The 17,019-nt window shown below is 43.7% G+C and overlaps 2 protein-coding genes across 3 annotated transcripts in view; one reads left to right on the forward strand and one right to left on the reverse strand.

Moving 5' to 3' along the window:
• PSMA1 (proteasome 20S subunit alpha 1) overlaps window positions 1-17,019 on the reverse strand; it is a 395,447-nt gene that overhangs the window by 252,007 nt on the left and 126,421 nt on the right. The gene's annotated exons all lie outside the window — the stretch shown is intronic.
• Window positions 1-17,019, forward strand: part of INSC (INSC spindle orientation adaptor protein) — a 148,895-nt gene that overhangs the window by 119,501 nt on the left and 12,375 nt on the right. For both annotated transcript variants that reach the window (XM_079966448.1, XM_079966447.1), the window contains 2 exons: window positions 4,995-5,166; window positions 12,595-12,773. In XM_079966448.1, coding sequence (XP_079822574.1) covers window positions 4,995-5,166; window positions 12,595-12,773 — 351 coding nt within the window. The remainder of the gene's footprint in view (window positions 1-4,994; window positions 5,167-12,594; window positions 12,774-17,019) is intronic.

The following is a 17,019-nucleotide window of genomic DNA, read 5'->3' on the forward strand; positions in this document are numbered from 1 at the left end:
AAGCAGTTGGGCCCTTACCTAGTCGAGGCACAGATCAACCCAGTGGCTTTCCGTTTGACACTACCGGAGGGTTCCAGAATGCACCCGGTCTTTCATAGATCGGTGCTAACGCCCTACAAGGCACCTCACAGGTTTCAGGAGCCAGGAACAGCTCCCAGTCCGCTTAGAGATGCACCCATGACAGGGGGGTCGCCGAGGGCGGGGCCACTCAACGAGGTGACGGAGATTTTGGACTCGAGATGGGGGGAAGAGGGCGTCGAATATCTCATCGCAAGGGAAGGTGCCCCGGCCAGCGCCAACAGCTGGGTGCCGTACTATGCGGTGGAGGAGCACTACCTCAAAGACGAGTTCCACGCACTCTTCCCACACAGGCCCATGCCGGAGGATTATTTTGATGAATATCTTTTCACCCCCACACTCTCAGCCAGTAAATTCAGGGGTTCTCCTCGGCTGAGGAGACGGTTCCAGAGACTACCTCGCCGGAGGGGTCGGTCTCAGACTTGGGTGCGGAGCGCTCTTATTGGTGGGACACTCAACCCGAGGAGGAGTGGCGCAGGAGACTGCTCAGAGGGCCCTGGCACGCAGACTACCCAGAGGAAATGGGGGAACAAGGGGGCATGGACGGGTTGGGGGAGGATCCTGGTTTCGAGCACGCCGGCAACGAGATGGAAGCGGAGGAGAGCGACGTCGATGTACCCGTCACGGACTGGCAGCATGCCAGGGGGGAAGACCGGTATCCGGCAGGCACCCCCATAGCATTGGAGCACCCGGAACCCACGCCAGAAGAGGGGGAGGGGGGAAGGGGGGGCTTCGAGGGGGGGATGGATGTCAGGGACTCAGCGGGAGCGCAGGGAGGAGAGGAGATGGAAAGCGAGGGGGAGCAATCCGAGGGCAGCGTAGGAGAATATGACAGCAGCTCGATAGATTCCATGAGCCTCTCCAGCGAATCGGAAGATTCACAGAAGGGGGCGCCGATGGGCAGGACAAGGGGCGACCCAAGGGGGACACCCCAGAAGCAAGGGGCCAGCGGGGACTCCCAGAGCAGCAGTTGCAAATCAGGACCAGCTTCCCCACCAGAGCGTAGTGGGGGGGAGGAGTCCCAGGTGTCAGAGCCCACATATGCACCACCAGCGAGAGAAGATGAGTCAGGGTGGACCACGCCTCCATCGGAGAGCGAGTTAACGGTTAAGAGGAAAGTTGCAGGCTGGGCGCGCGCGCCAAGTTCAAAGGTACAGGCGAGCGGCACAGAAGGTAGCCCGGATAGGGAACCAGGTCCTAAAGCCCGCCGGAAGGAGGGGCAAGAATCGTCAGGGTCAGCGTCAGAGGAGTCCAGGAAGGATGAGACCCTAGCGGGCAGGAGGGCCCAGAGGAGAAAGGAATTTAGGAAGAGGTGGAGCAAAGCGAGAGTCTTAAACTGGTGTGGAGGGGGAGGAGACTCAGACAGGACTTCGCCGGTCTAAGGTCGAGACGTAGAGCTGCACGCTGCGGCTTTAAAATGGAGACTGAATCTCAATAAAGACTTTTGTACATAACTACAGCCTAGCGTTGGTCCTCTGTGAGCTGGGACCTGGAGGCAGCTCTGACAATATATATATGGGCTTCAGAAGGGAAAAAGTTGGTTTTGCAATAGTGAATGGGGTAGGGGAGGGAGAAAAGAAATTAATTGTCTTTGGACAGACCCTGAGCTGAATTAGGAATTGTATAAAGTGCCTCAAACTTAGATGGCCTATTTTCTGAACTCTGAATTGGGGTTTGAACAGAACCTTCTGGTCACTGCACACCTGTACTAGGTATCTTGATTTGAAGGAAGTGCTGTTTGCTGCTCGGCCTCAGGAGGCAAGATGCCTTGGTTTAGTCCTGCACCTCCACTGCTTATGTCTCTGCTCCATTTTGGTTCACATATTCATAAAATGGTTCATTCTAACACAGAAATGAAATGCAACAATGGACCTACAGGCGAATGCATGCAAAAGTGGCCCAGATCATCAACAGATTGACTCATCCGTCTCTATACGGCATGTATGGTAGTCCACTAGGCTTCAGTAGATTGCCTGTATTTGCAATCTGCCTAGAACTACAAAAGTAGGGAGATTCTCAAGTTGCTAGTGGGCTGCAAGGCATGTCTGGTGGACTGATCTACAGTTTGTTGGGTCTTAAATTATACAGGGCTGACCTAGTTCTACAACTGTATTTTGTCCTAGTCCACAATGGCATGTCTTCCCTAGGAATAAAGGAAGTTGCCTTATATTGTGGCACAACATTTGTCCATCTAGCTTAGCACTGTCTACATCAGAGTAGAGAACCCTTTTCAGTCCAAGGGCCACATTCCTTTGTGACAAACCTCATAGGAGGCCACATGTCAGGGGTAGGGGAGGGCCCCCAAGATAAAAGTGGCTGGGACAATAGGTATGGCTTTTACCTTTGTACACTAGGCTACATTCCAGTTGGAAGTATATATACACACTTCTCCATCCTCCAGCTGGAAAGCTGAGTCATTATCACAGTTCTTATTGGACTGTTATTTCAACTTTATAATAAAGTTTTGAAAATGGAAAGGAAAAAGGACACATTTTAGTAAGGCAAAAGCAAGAAGAGCATGGAGCAGTGCTGCTGAGGGAAGCAGCCTTGGGCAAGTCTCGAGGGATGAGTGGCGAGGCCTGGAGATTCACAATTAATGAAACATGCATGCTACCCAACAACTATAGTTTTCCCAATTGACAAACAGTACAATTTATTCGGCACCCTTTTAAAAATACAAGTTATTGACTTGCCCTTGAGCATCCATTTTAGGCCCAGAATCAATTTTGGCACTTCAAAGGTGACTCCAAGGTGACAAAACCAGGCCCTTTTTATGATTATAGTATCTAAGCGTGTATATTTGCTGATCATAAATCAGCCTGCGAGGACACAATATTTTGTAATGTCAGAATTTTTAAAATATACATTGGAGCAAAATGAATTATGTGAAAGGCTGGCTTTGACCTCCAGTCTTGCCATGACTAGAGAAACATCTCTTGTGGTAAGTAGATGGATGTTGAAATCTTGTCCCTCCAAAAATGAATGCTGGAAACATCCTTTCTTTTTCATTTCTGAACACCCCATGCTGAACATTATTTGTATTCTGTAAAATAAATATCCCAGTGATATATTTATCTTCTGTGTATTCATAACTATCTCCAAGATAAAAACACTTCCTTTCATAAGCCTGATAGTGTTTCTCATACCATGTTCTTATTGACAGCAGAAACCAAATGCTTTAATTTATGTCCGGCTAGGGACATTTAATTAAGATAACTTGGCATTGTGTATTAATAAATAACTGAAATGAGAGCAACAAAAGCTTTAAACAAACAATTTAAGGAGATGAATGACAGAACATTAAATATTGACAAGGACTGAGGAGACACTTTGAACATACGCACTGAATGCTGTGTGATGAAGAGCTCATAATGGAACTTTGTGCCAAAGGAAGATGGAGATGCGGCGGGTGGGGGAGGGGGAAATCAGTGTTGAGAATAGAGATGCAGGTGAAGTTCTCCTGAGCCAGTTCAAAACTTTTAAGGGCTTGTTAAAGCCACCTCACAGGTGAAATGGGCTTTTGACATCTCCCAAATTCTTCTCTGCTATTAGATTAGATTAGAACCTGAATTGATACAATCTGAACTGATATCTTCCCCACATTCCAAGGGAAATTTAATGGAGTGGCATTAGTTTGCAGTTGGAGACTGCAGAGGTGAAATTTCAGGTGCAAAAGACTAAGTTCCCACTCACTCATAATTGGATTTCATTCAAATACATGAAGCAGCTCTGTTACCTTGCTTCAGGAAGAAAGCCCTGCAGGATCCCTGAGGGTAAGGGGAGGGGGCACATGGCTTGCTAAGGGCGGGTGGGGAATAGGTCCCTCCCACACCCTGGGAGTTTTCTAATGGCCCCTAGGGTGGGGTGAGATTTTTATAGGGGCCAAGTCCAAGAATGTGGGAGATGGACACCATAAGTACATATTTTCAGAGGCCTCAGAAATTATCTGAGATCCTCAAAAAAGGATAAATTATCCCAGGTATTTTCAAGTTACTGCATGGCAACCTTTTGAAGAGCTCATCCATTTTTAGTTAAACGTATAACTGAAGGCCTATTCAGGTGTTCAGCACATGAAACAGGAGAGTGGGGCTCTGCTTACTTATATACCCACCCACTGTTCCATTCCATTCAGGACCCTTCTCAAGCATGTTTGGAAGAGGGGCGGCCTGCCAACATGCATAGGCAGTTCCTGTGAAATGCAATTGTGAGTCCTAATGGCTGGGACAGCCCTGCCCTGAGACCTCATGTTTGATAAACTGTTTCTGAACCTGCAGTGTTAAAGAAGGGCCAGTGTGGGGTGTTGGAGTGGGCATAGTGTGATGAAGTGTGGTCCTCATCTCTGCAATCCTTTTGTGCGTTGAATGCCTGAATAGGACTTGAAGGGCATTCCTGATCATGCCAGATTCTTCCTTATCAACCTTGCTGCTGGTTGATGTGGAAAATTCTTGCTAGTAAATAAGAATACTCTTCTCTGTTTGGTTTGTGTGTGGAGAGAATGCCTTCCTCAGAACTGGGTGGGTAAGTAGAATGAGCTAGTATTGGTCTTATATATCTATTTCCAGCCCCAATTAAGCAGCAAGCTCAGAGTAGTAGTTGGGATAGACCTGATTCTTACCTGTACAGGGTCCCTATGATGTCTTAGTTGTGTGCAGTTTGTGCTGAGAGACAGGGATAAATGGGAGATTTAACTGGTGTACTTGCCTTCTGCCAAAGTGATGTTATGACCTTTTATTCACAATTATTGTATTATTGCCCTCTCAAGCTGTGCTCTTCATGTTGAAAACATTGTTTCTGACAGATTTCTCTCATTTCGTATGCTTTCAGGAAGGAAGGAGGCTTTCCCCAAAGAAATGTCACACTTATTTTTGTTGTTAGAACATACTGTGGATAGCTTTGTTACCTTTTCCTCTTCCTAGGTTGATGGAATATTATGCTTAGCTGACATCCTTACGGACAATACCCATTCCCAAGCTACCCATGCAGAGGCAGCAGCAGTAATAGCTCAGATTACATCTCCTCAACTCACCATCACTCATCATCTCAGCAGTTTCCTGGAGAACATGGAAGAGATTGTCACAGCCCTTCTTAGTATGTATACCTGACTGCTTCACATTACTCTGTACAAGCTGGTTATGAGCAACTAGGGAAAAGGAACCTGCTTCCATAGACCTAATTTGCAATTTTACCATTTGCCTTGGTAATTTCAATCGTAAGTAGAGTGTCAGAGATCAAATGTAAAATTTCTGGAAAAGAATGCAACAAACTTAAGGGATGTTGATTTTGAAACTGATTATAAGAATTTAATTCCATGGTGCTGTCACGGAGGCTTGGACAGTTAAGGGTTAAATTGTGGGAAATGCATATAAATGTGGAAGTTTTATCTTTTGTTATACCAGGTGTCAGTGTTCTTTTTTGTCTTCCTCCCTGAAGATGCCATGGTGCATATTGCCCTTTGTTTCACCTTCCTACTACTGTATCTTGAATTAGGGCTTGGTATTATATCAGTTTCAAATTCCTATAAATAGATAATCTAGACTTTTGGCTAAGGAATGTCGACTACTTCAGTTTTCCAGTCTTCAGTAGGAGCTAGCTAGCAAGGCTCCCTCAAGTCCAGGCTGCCAGAAAAATAGAGACCTTTGGATTTGACTCAACTATTGCTTCCTAGCCTGCTGCTTCTGCAATTTTAAAGAATGAAAGTACTGGCTTATTCTGCCAGCCAGGGCAGGCTTATCTGTTTGTAATTTAAACTCTTAACAGAGGCAAAGTGGAAAGGTGCTGTCCCCACCTGCCTGCTGTCCCTGGAGGTGGCTTTCAGGGAGTTCTCAAGAGATCTCCTGGCGAGATTTTGCAGCAGTGGCAGGATGGGTGGGGCACACAAGAGAATGCTGCCCCATGGGATTCTGCCACCTGAGGCGGCTGCTTCCGTCTGCCTCATAGGTGAGTCAGCCCTGTATTAAGAGCACAATCCTCTGTACCTATACTCAGAAGCAAGTCTCACCGGGTCCAATGGGACTTGCTCCTAGGTGTATACAGGACACTCTTAGATATGTATGGTTGCGTACGCACCATACTTTTAAAGCAGACCCCCACCCAAGGAATCCCGAGAAGTGTAGATTGTTAAGAGTGCTGGGAAATGTAGCTATGTGAAAGGTAAACTACATTATTCTTGTGTGTGCTTTAAATGTGCGGTGAGTGGTGGAACCCTATAAGGCACCACTCCCTTGCACCACTCCCTTGATTTAAATCAAATCGAGTTAAATCACTAGTCAGTAAGACTTGATTTAAATCTTTTTTTTTTTTTACAAAAAGAATCATTCTTGCTGGTATAATCTTAATATTTACAACCAGATGAAGGTTTCGTTTTTGGAATAAGAAAGTTTCAGAGTAGTTTTTACAGTTATATAAAAAATTACTGATTTGGCTATACAATTAGATATGCATAGACAGATAATTATGAAATTATTGTGAGGTTTGACAAGTTAACTGTTTATATTTGGACATCTTTTCTGTTGTACTGTATTGGAAGTAGAAAAACAATCATTTCCTTAATACAATTTAAACAATTTATTTAACTAAAACAATAACATTATAGTATATACAGTGCTTTTTTCTAAAAAAAAAATGTTTAGGGGTACTCTCATTTTGACTCAAGAAAACCACCATTTTATATTTCAAATCGGGAAAAATAAATACAGTAAATGGACAAAAGTAGAAAGATTCACAAAATGTTTAGGGGTATGTGTACCCCTGCGTCCCCCCCAGAAAAAAAACAAACACTGAGCATATATATCCATGTTTGTTAACTGATGTGGTTAAACAATTTTTAAATTTAAAAAATCTGATTTAAATTTTAAAAAAACCTGATTTAAATAAAAGAAATCTGATTTATTTGAATTTTTTTTAAAAAAACCATTGATTTTTATCCACCCTACTCCCTAGTATGCAACTCATTCTGCGCCCTGCCCCCTGGCAGTACATCTATGCATGCAGTGCTTTCCAGTAGTCTACAGGCCATGTGTGCTTTCCCAGCAAAAAAGGTCCTCTTCACTGGCAGAACAGCACTTACGTTGATACCGAGGACCCATCAGCCGGACACCCCATGAATAGATAATTACTCTGTTAATCTCATTAATGTCATTTTCTCTCGATAGTGGCCTGACTACTGTCCATTTTGCTTGTTAGTTTGTTTTCTCTTTAGGCTGCACTCTTGTTGTCTTCTCCCCCCCCCCCCCGTCCTGTATTGTGTGCTTTTGTAGAAATTTCAAATTCATTAGTAACAATAGCAGGTTTTTTTGTAGTGCAAGATAAAAAGGAGGACATTATGCACTCATCACGTTTGAACACTTTGAAACTGGCCATTAGGTGGTGACTATGTCAAAGGTGGTGGGACGTGGGTGGTGCTGTGGGTTAAACCACAGAGCCTAAGGTTGGCGGTTCGAATCCCCACGACGGGGTGAGCTCCCGTTGCTTGGTCCCTGCTCCTGCCAACCTAGCAGTTCGAAAGCATAGTGCAAGTAGATAAATAGGTACCGCTCCAGCGGGAAGGTAAATGGCATTTCCGTGCGCTGCTCTGGTTCGCCACAAGCAGCTTAGTCCTGCTGGCCACATGACCCGGAAGCTGTACGCCGGCTCCCTCGGCCAATAAAGCGAGATGAGCGTGCAACCCCAGAGTCAGTCACGACTGGACCTAATGGTCAGGGGTCCCTTTACCTTTACCTTATGTCAAAAGTATATAAGGCAGCATCTTGTATATCATTGAATTCGTGGAGTTTTGTGTCTGAGGATTTGTGGGCATATAATGCTCAGATAGCACAACAGGCATACTCCCTATGTTTCCATTAACCTCAGAATTTCCAACCAGAGATGCTGCTGGCTATAAAGAACACATAGTTTAAACATGTCAGTTGTAGCCACGCTGGAGGATGAGGTATTGCAGGCAGGATTATGATGGAGAGAGATTTAGATATTTTTCTGTTGTTCCCACCCAGTGTTGGATTTACATATAAGCTAAACAAGCTATAGTTTAGGGCCCCACTCTCTTGGGCCCCCCCAAAAAAATTTAAAGTAAAAAAACCCTGGGTGTACATTTCCAAAATATAAGATAAAAAACAAATAAAATAAAACCTACATACAGCAACTTCTTAATTGTATTTCAGTTCAACAATTACTTTGATAAAATACGTATTTTCTTATGTGCAAATGGCTTTATATAGCTTTTAGGTCCATAAATTACCATATAGCATATATTCAACACAAAAAACAGTGACAATTTGTTGTTGACAAAGGACAGCTGGACATATAAAGGGCCCCATCACCTTCAGTAGCTTAGGGTCTCATCACACCTAAATCCAGCCCTGTTCCCATCCAAGCAACACCTGATTTAGACAGATGTGGCAAGATAGACAGAAAAGGCTGCAACTTATCTGGAGGGGGGGGGGGTAGATAAACATTTCCACCAATCAACCACCAGTTTCTCTATCATATTTATAGCTTGAACAATTAAATTACTTTACTCATATATTTAATCTTTAAACTGTGGTGAAATCCAATTGCTGGGTGAGTTAAAAGAAATGTGCAACAGGAATTAAAAGGCACTTAAAAGGTTATGATAACAATAGCTGTGTCTGCAGCATTTTTAAGAGAATTTCCAGGGAGGGTGGGGGAAAGGATTAGATCCCAAATGCATGGCTGTAACGATAGTAAGATAAATTGCAGAATTACACTCTTACAGACCAATTAGTTTTACCCATCTGTCCATACAATCACATTTTATTTAGTATTATAACATCATCTTGAACAACATCCAATGCAGGCTGCTAAGTGTAGTAACCCAGAGCCACTAATGAAGTCTGCTCACAGAGACTTTAGCTCATGATTTATCTTCCTATCTGTGGCAATACAAATAGAAATGCTTCTAGAATAAATATTAATAAGCAATTCAGAAAATGATAATGCAATGTGTTTGCTAAATAGTGGATGATTTCTGGGGTGATGTTGTAATCTTTTAGTGATAAGTGTTATGTTAAACAAAAGGAAATCTGCAGGGCAGATTTTTAGAGCAAAAAGCTTTCAACGCTGGACAAGCATGTGATTTATTTGAATCAAATTCCATATAAGTGGCCACAATAATTTTAGGGATGGGTAGGGGGAAGAGCCAAAGATGGAGAAGCTCTATACAGACAGCAAAAACAAGACCTGGAGCAGACTGTGGCTCAGATCATCAGCTTCTTATAGCAAAATTCAAGCTTAAACTGAAGAAAGTAGGAAAAACCACTGGGCCGGTAAGATACAATCTAAATCAAATCCCTTATGAATACACAGTGGAAGTGAGGAACAGGTTTAAGGATTTAGATTTGCTGGACAGAGTGCCTGAAGAACTATGGATGGAGGCTCGTAACATTATACAGGAGGCAGCAGCGAAAACCATCCCAATGAAAAGGAAATGCAAGAAAGCAAAGTGGCTGTCCAATGAGGCCTTACAAATAGCGGGGGAGAGAAGGCAAGCAAAATGCGAAGGAGATAGAGAAAGATACAGGAAATTGAATGCAGATTTCCAAAAAATAGCAAGGAGAGACAAGAAGGCCTTCTTAAACGAGCAATGCAAAGAAATAGAGGAAAACAACAGAATGGGAAGAACCAGAGATCTGTTCAAGAAAATTGGAGATATGAAAGGAACATTTCGTACAAAGATTACCATAATAAAGGACAAAAGTGGTAAGGACCTAACAGAAGCAGAAGACATCAAGAAGAGGTGGCAAGAATACACAGAGGAATTATACCAGAAAGATATGGATGTCTCATACACCCCAGGTAGTGTGGTTGCTGACCTTGAGCCAGACATCCTGGAGAGTGAAGTCAAATGGGCCTTAAAAAGCACTGCAAATAACAAGGCCAGTGGAAACAAAAAAAATTCCTTCCAGTAGCACCTTAAAGACCAACTAAGTTAGTTCTTGGTATGAGCTTTCGTGTGCATGCACACTTCTTCAGATACTTCTTCAGATATCTGAAGAAGTGTGCATGCACACGAAAGCTCATACCAAGAACTAACTTAGTTGGTCTTTAAGGTGCTACTGGAAGGAATTTTTTTTGTTTTGACTATGGCAGACCAACACGGCTACCTATCTGTAAAAGGCCAGTGGAAGTGATGGTATTCCAGCTGAACTATTTAAAATTTTAAAAGATGATGCTGTTAAGGTGCTACACTCAATATGCCAGCAAGTTTGGAAAACTCAGCAGTGGCCAGAGGATTGGAGAAGATCAGTCTACATCCCAATCCCAAAGAAGGGCAGTGCCAAAGAATGCTCCAACTACCGCACAATTTCACTCATTTCACACGCTAGCAAGGTTATGCTTAAAATTCTACAAGGAAGGCTCAAGCAGTATGTGGACCGAGAACTCCCAGAAGTGCAAGCTGGATTTAGAAGAGGCAGAGGAACCAGAGACCAAATTGCAAACATGCGCTGGATTATGGAGAAAGCTAGAGAGTTCCAGAAAGACATCTACTTCTGCTTCATTGACTATGCAAAAGCCTTTGACTGTGTCGACCACAGCAATCTAGGGCAAGTTCTTAAAGAAATGGGAGTGCCTGATCACCTCATCTGTCTCCTGAGAAATCTCTATGTGGGACAAGAAGCTACATTTAGAACTGGATATGGAACAACTGATTGGTTCAAAATTGGGAAAGGAGTACGACAAGGCTGTATTTTGTCTCCCTGCTTATTTAACTTATATGCAGAATTCATCATGCGAAAGGCTGGGCTGGATGAATCCCTAGCCAGAATTAAGATTGCTGGAAGAAATATCAACAACCTCAGATATGCAGATGACACAACCTTGATGGCAGAAAGTGAGGAGGAATTAAAGAACCTTTTATTGAGGGTGAAAGAGGAGAGCGCAAAATGTGGTCTGAAGCTCAACATCAAAAAAACGAAGATCATGGCCACTGGTCCCATCACCTCCTGGCAAATAGAAGGGGAAGAAATGGAGGCAGTGAGAGATTTTACTTTCTTGGGCTCCATGATCACTGCAGATGGTGACAGCAGCCACGAAATTAAGAGACGCCTGCTTCTTGGGAGGAAAGCAATGACAAACCTAGACAGCATCTTAAAAAGTAGAGACATCACCTTGCCAACAAAGGTCCGTATAGTAAAAGCTATGGTTTTCCCAGTAGTGATGTATGGAAGTGAGAGCTGGACCATAAAGAAGGCTGATCGCCAAAGAATTGATGCTTTTGAATTATGGTGCTGGAGGAGACTCTTGAGAGTCCCATGGACTGCAAGAAGATCAAACGTATCCATTCTTAAGGAAATCAGCCCTGAGTGCTCACTGGAAGGACAGATCCTGAAGCTGAGGCTCCAGTACTTTGGCCACCTCATGAGAAGAAGACTCCCTGATGTTGGGAAAGATGGAGGGCACAAGGAGAAGGGGACGACAGAGGATGAGATGGTTGGATAGTGTCTTCGAAGCTACCAGCATGAGTTTGACCAAACTGTGGGAGGCAGTGGAAGACAGGAGTGCCTGGCGTGCTCTGGTCCATGGGGTCACGAAGAGTCAGACACGACTAAACGACAACAACAAGGGGGAAGAGAAAGTAGACTGTGGCACTTAAGAGACTTAATTGTGTCCTGAGAGTTTGGTGCATGCTCTGATAACAAGCATGCAGCTCTTGACTATTCAGGCTTTTCCATTTGTTTTAATTGGGGGACTCCATCAGCTTGCACATTTTGTGGACATAGATCAGGCCTCTCTATTGAAAAAAAAAATGTAAATTGTTGAAGGGAAACTCTGTAGCCATAAAAGAAACCCTCACTGGACTGGAGTGTAAGGATGCAATCCACAGGTAAAGGTACGGTAAGTTCCACAGAAACCAGCGCAACTTACAGGCACAGACAAGCATTTGAAGCAGGGGTAGGGAATGTGGTACCTTCTAGATCAGGGTTTCCAAACTTGGGTCTCCAAAGGTTTTTGGACTACAATTCCCATCATCCCTGACCACTGGTTCTGCTAGCTAGGGATGATGAGAGTGGTAGTCTAACAACAGCTGGAGCCCCAAGTTTGGGAAACTCTGTTCTAGGTGGTATTGAATTACAACTTCCATCAGCCCATCCAGCATGGCCAACAGTCAGGGATGATGGGAGTTGTAGTCCACTAGTCTAGCAACATCTAGAAAACACCACTTAGGCTACTCCTGATTTAAGTGCATTTTGATTTAACTTTCTCTTGATTTCATCCTTACCAGTATTGCACGAAAGCTGAGTGGCCAGTTTCAATTTCATACACACAAAGTAAACTGAGAGAAGTGATTAGCTGTACACATAGGGATGCTTTGGGTTTCACCGGAGGGTAAATCAGGTTACCAAGGTGGAAACTAAAAGGTTAGGGGAATGCAAAGCAAAGCTAAAAGAAAATCCGTACCTGATCCTCCTAGCTAGTTTAATAAACATTAGCAGAAATTTGTTTGGATAATCCAGTGGTTCTAATTTAATATTTTCATCACCTTGTTTTGTATATATCTAGAACTGTGCCAAGAGGCCACCTCTGGAGAGGTTTTCCTGCTGGCTTCAGCAGCACTTGCCAACATTACTTTTTTTGATACAATAGCATGTGAGATGTTGCTTCAGCTGGATGCAATGAATATTCTCATAGCAGCTTGTGGTGACAAACAGAGAGTGGATAGTCCCTATTCCCGAGATCAGGTAAGTGAATACACATTTATATATTGCTATAGAACAGGGGTGGGGAAACCTTTTTCAACCTGAGGCTCACATTTTCTTCTGAGCAATGTTTTCAGGGCCATGGCTAAGTGATGTATCTACTGTGTTGCAACTCCTTGATGGTCATCAGCAAATCCCACTTCTGTGTAATAACATCCCACATGGCAGGCTTAGAGAACATGTGACAATCAGCTGTAACTCTGCAAAGATTTCAGACACCATGTAAAAATACTCATTGAAACAGCCTTTATTTAAAAAGTGGGGACATGGGTTTGCTATAGCAAAATTGTGATAGCTTGGGAGTGGATAGGACCTTCCTCTAAGCTTCCATTCCAAATTGTATATTTAGGATGTATACAATTCTCTCTTTCTGACCTGTTATACATTATCTGCAAGTCTTTATAATCCTTTAAAAGTTTTGAGGCAAATGATTCTGGCAACTCATCCGCCTGTTTTAGAGCATATAGTTCTGGGCTTAAAGAGTAGCTCAAATGAGTACCAGTGAGTTCCAGCAAAACCCCACAAGTCTGAACAAAACCCCACTGAAGCTTAATGAATGACTGTCATTGACGTCAATGCTACGGAAGCTTAATTAACAACCATCATTGCACTCTGGCTCAAGAAGCCAGCAGTTTACAGTCTCTGCTGGCAATCATCAAGCCAGCAGCTCTGGAATTATTCTCTTCCTTAAAGGCCCCACTTCTTTCTTTTTTAAAATGAAGCACTGTAAATGGAATGAGAGAAATTACTATGGCTGTATAGCTATGAAAAAGTAAAACAGCATCCATGTTTCTTTTGAGCAGTGGTCTACCCTGCTCCTATAAAGCTCCATGACACTGTGTGTGAAATATTACACTACCACAGTGCAAACTATCCTTTAGGTCAGGGATGGAGAACGTGCGGCCCTTCAGATTGTTCTGGCCTGGAACTGCCTTCATGCCCAACCAATGGCCATAAGAACATAGTATAAGTGCTGGATCAGGCCCATTCTGTTCTCATAGTGGTCAATCAGATGCCCATGGGAAACCCATAAGTAGGACTTGAGCATTAGAGCACTCTGCCGCCCTGTGGCTTCCATGCTGGCTGGGGCCGATGGGAGCTGGAGTCTAGGAATTTCTCGAGGGCCACAGAAATCTAGAGATATTTTGAGTTATATAGAGATATTTAGAGTTAGAACAAGTGGTTCATGACACTGATGGCCACCAACTTAAAGGTAAAGGGACCCCTGACCCTTAGGTCCAGTCGTGACCGACTCTGGGGTTGCGGCTCTCATCTCGCTTTATTGGCCGAGGGAGCTGGCGTACAGCTTCCAGGTCATGTGGCCAGCATGACTAAGCCGCTTCTGGCGAATCAGAGCAGCGCACAGAAACGCTGTTTACCTTCCTGCTGGAGCAGTACCTATTTATCTACTTGCACTTTGAGGTGCTTTCAAACTGCTAGGTTGGCAGGAGCTGGGACCAAGCAACGGGAGCTCACCCCGTCGCGGGGATTCGAACCGCCGACCTTCTGATCAGCAAGTTCTAGGCTCTGTGGTTTAACCCACAGCGCCACCTGCGTCCCTCTTAGATGGCCACCAACTTAGATGGCTTTAAAAGAGGGTTATAGGAATTCGTGAAGAATAAGCCTTTCAGTGGCCACTAGCCATAATATCTCTGATCTGCCTCCACGGACAGAGGTAGTGATGCTTCTGAATAGTTACTGAGAAATGCAGGAGGGGAGGATTCTCTGGTGATCAGGACTTGCTTGCAGGTTTTGCACAGGAAATTGGTCTGATCAAGCAGGCGTTCCTTTTGTTCTTATGTAATGCTGAAGTATTTTGCAAGAAAGGAGGTAATTTGCGGGGTCAGGTCCTGGGTAGCTACAAATACTCATTCTACCACATACGTGGTAGCAACTATGTGAATGATTTGTAAAAATATACAGCAGGCACGGAGCCCCCAATCTAGACTGGGATGCTGGTGGGAGGAAAAGAAGGGGTTGAACCCTCTGTCCTTGCTGCAGGCCTGATTGAGATCATTCTCCCCCTCACCTGCAATTTGCTTCCATTGGTGCAAATGGGAGCTTTTCTTTCTGTGAAAATAGGTGAGGGGGCAGCGGCTTATCCAAGGTGGAACCTCAGCAGGTGCCAAAGGGTTAAAGCATTTGACTTGACTGCTGCCGTCTTGCAGCTTCTATTTGCTTTTTTAAAGCTATTCATGCAACTGCTAATTGCATGGGAGAAATCTTGCCTGGTTTGGCCTTCAAAGAACCCAGCTAGCTTGGGACAAGAACTGGTCCTGGAATAATTTAATCACCTCCAGTATGGTGTAGGAAATATGTTCAGTCACCTATATGACCCCTATTTGCTAAGAATGTGATTCTTTATTCATATATATATATATATATATATATATATATATATATATATATATATATTTATAAAAAAACCCACACGAATAAGCATTCTCTTTGAAAGACCAAATCGCTCCATTCAGTAAAATGGATGGATTAGCCATGCCAGACTCCAAATATATTGTAAGTTAAATGATTAAAAGAGCAAATGGATAGAAATGACGTTTTTATCCAGTGAGTCATCTTGCCAAAAATGGAAGAGAGATAATTTAATTGAGATCAAATGTTATCCAGTATTTCCTCAAACACAGCAATGATGGCTTCTACAAAGATGATAAATTTAAATAAAGCAATTTTCCTAATAGAAAATGTACTGCAATTTGTGTTTTCTTTCTTTTTTGTGGCATCATTGCTGACTTTTGTAAGATAATTTTCTCTGACACATGCAAGTTGTTCACTTCAGGAGGCATCCAGGTGGTGGGTGGATTAGGTCGGTCGGTCTAGTGTTTCACAGCCTGTGCCACAAATAAGGACACGTGGATTTAAGTCCATTTCAATTCACTTTTCTTCTCATGTGCCTGTTCATGGTGTCCTTCAGCAGGCCTAAGCAGTACTGCTTAGGCCTGCTGGTGGGCCTGCACCAATCCAACACCACTCTGCTTTGCACCCTCCCAATGAGTAGCAATGACTATGCTGTGGGGAGGCAGACTCTATGGTGGTTCCCCATGCCTGGCTGCTCCTGCCTGAAAAAGAAGGTATTACAATGCTTCTTAAAAAATGTTCCAATGTTTGCAAGTCATGGAAAAAGCATTGAGAACACCTCGACCTCCCTAGTTGTATATATTTATGTTGTGAAACACCCTGAGATCTATGGGTATATGGTGGCATACACATTTTAACAATAAATATATCTTTAACAAAGTCTGAGCTGCTTACACAAGGATTTCCCAACCTGGCACTGATTAGCATCACATCCCTTGAACTCCATCAATGCCAAAACATTGGGTCTTGCCACACCATTCACTGCTATATGCTTTCTGTTATATAGACTTGAAACGCTCATTGTGAAGTAAGTACTTTTGGTAGATTTTTGAAGACTGGTCTCCCATCTTCTATATCCAGTCATTTTGAGCCAGTTAATACATGATGGTTGAACACACACACACACACACATTGTTTATAGGGTAATGACTGGGTTGCAACTAGCTAAGTGTTTCCAGGTAATGTAGGACCAGTCTGGCCAAACCTGGCCATGGACTCCCTTGTAGGCCAAGGGATGCAGGACACATCCCCTACCTGTTCCACCAGAAAGCACACCAGTACTTAATGAGGGCAGATTTAGGTGCCTCTGGGCACCTCAGTTCGGAGCAGAGAGTGGAATAGGAGGGTGACACCTATACCAGTGGAAGACTGCTGCTGCTGCCTACTGCCGCTGATAGCTCAAAGCACAATGGTTCTTAAAAGAAAGCCTCAGGGCTGAGCCAAGTTTCTCTCTGAAACAAAGAGCAAGTAGGAGTGAAACACCCTTTCTGCCCAAAAGAGAAGGGTACTGGTTCTCTGAGGGCTTTACCAGCATCAAGGTAAAGCGTGCACCAAGCATTGCTCCAAAAAAATACACAACAGATTGTCCAGAAAAGCAAGGGATGGGAGAACATAGGAAGAGACCCACTGCATCAGGTCAAAGCCCATCTAGTCCAGCACCCTCTTCTCACAGTGGTCCATCAGATGCCTATGGGTAGCCCACAGGCAGGGCCTCTTGTCATTCCCAGCAACTTGTGTAAAAGGGAAGATCTTCCTTTTTTTTAAAAAAAATGTAAACTTTAAAAGGCTGTCCTTGCATAAACCACCCTGCTGCACCTATCTATCTGAAATTTGGCAAGCTTCATCTCCCGCTACC

This window comes from Podarcis cretensis (genome assembly GCF_951804945.1).
Source record: "Podarcis cretensis genome assembly, chromosome: 1".
Taxonomy (NCBI): domain Eukaryota; kingdom Metazoa; phylum Chordata; class Lepidosauria; order Squamata; family Lacertidae; genus Podarcis; species Podarcis cretensis.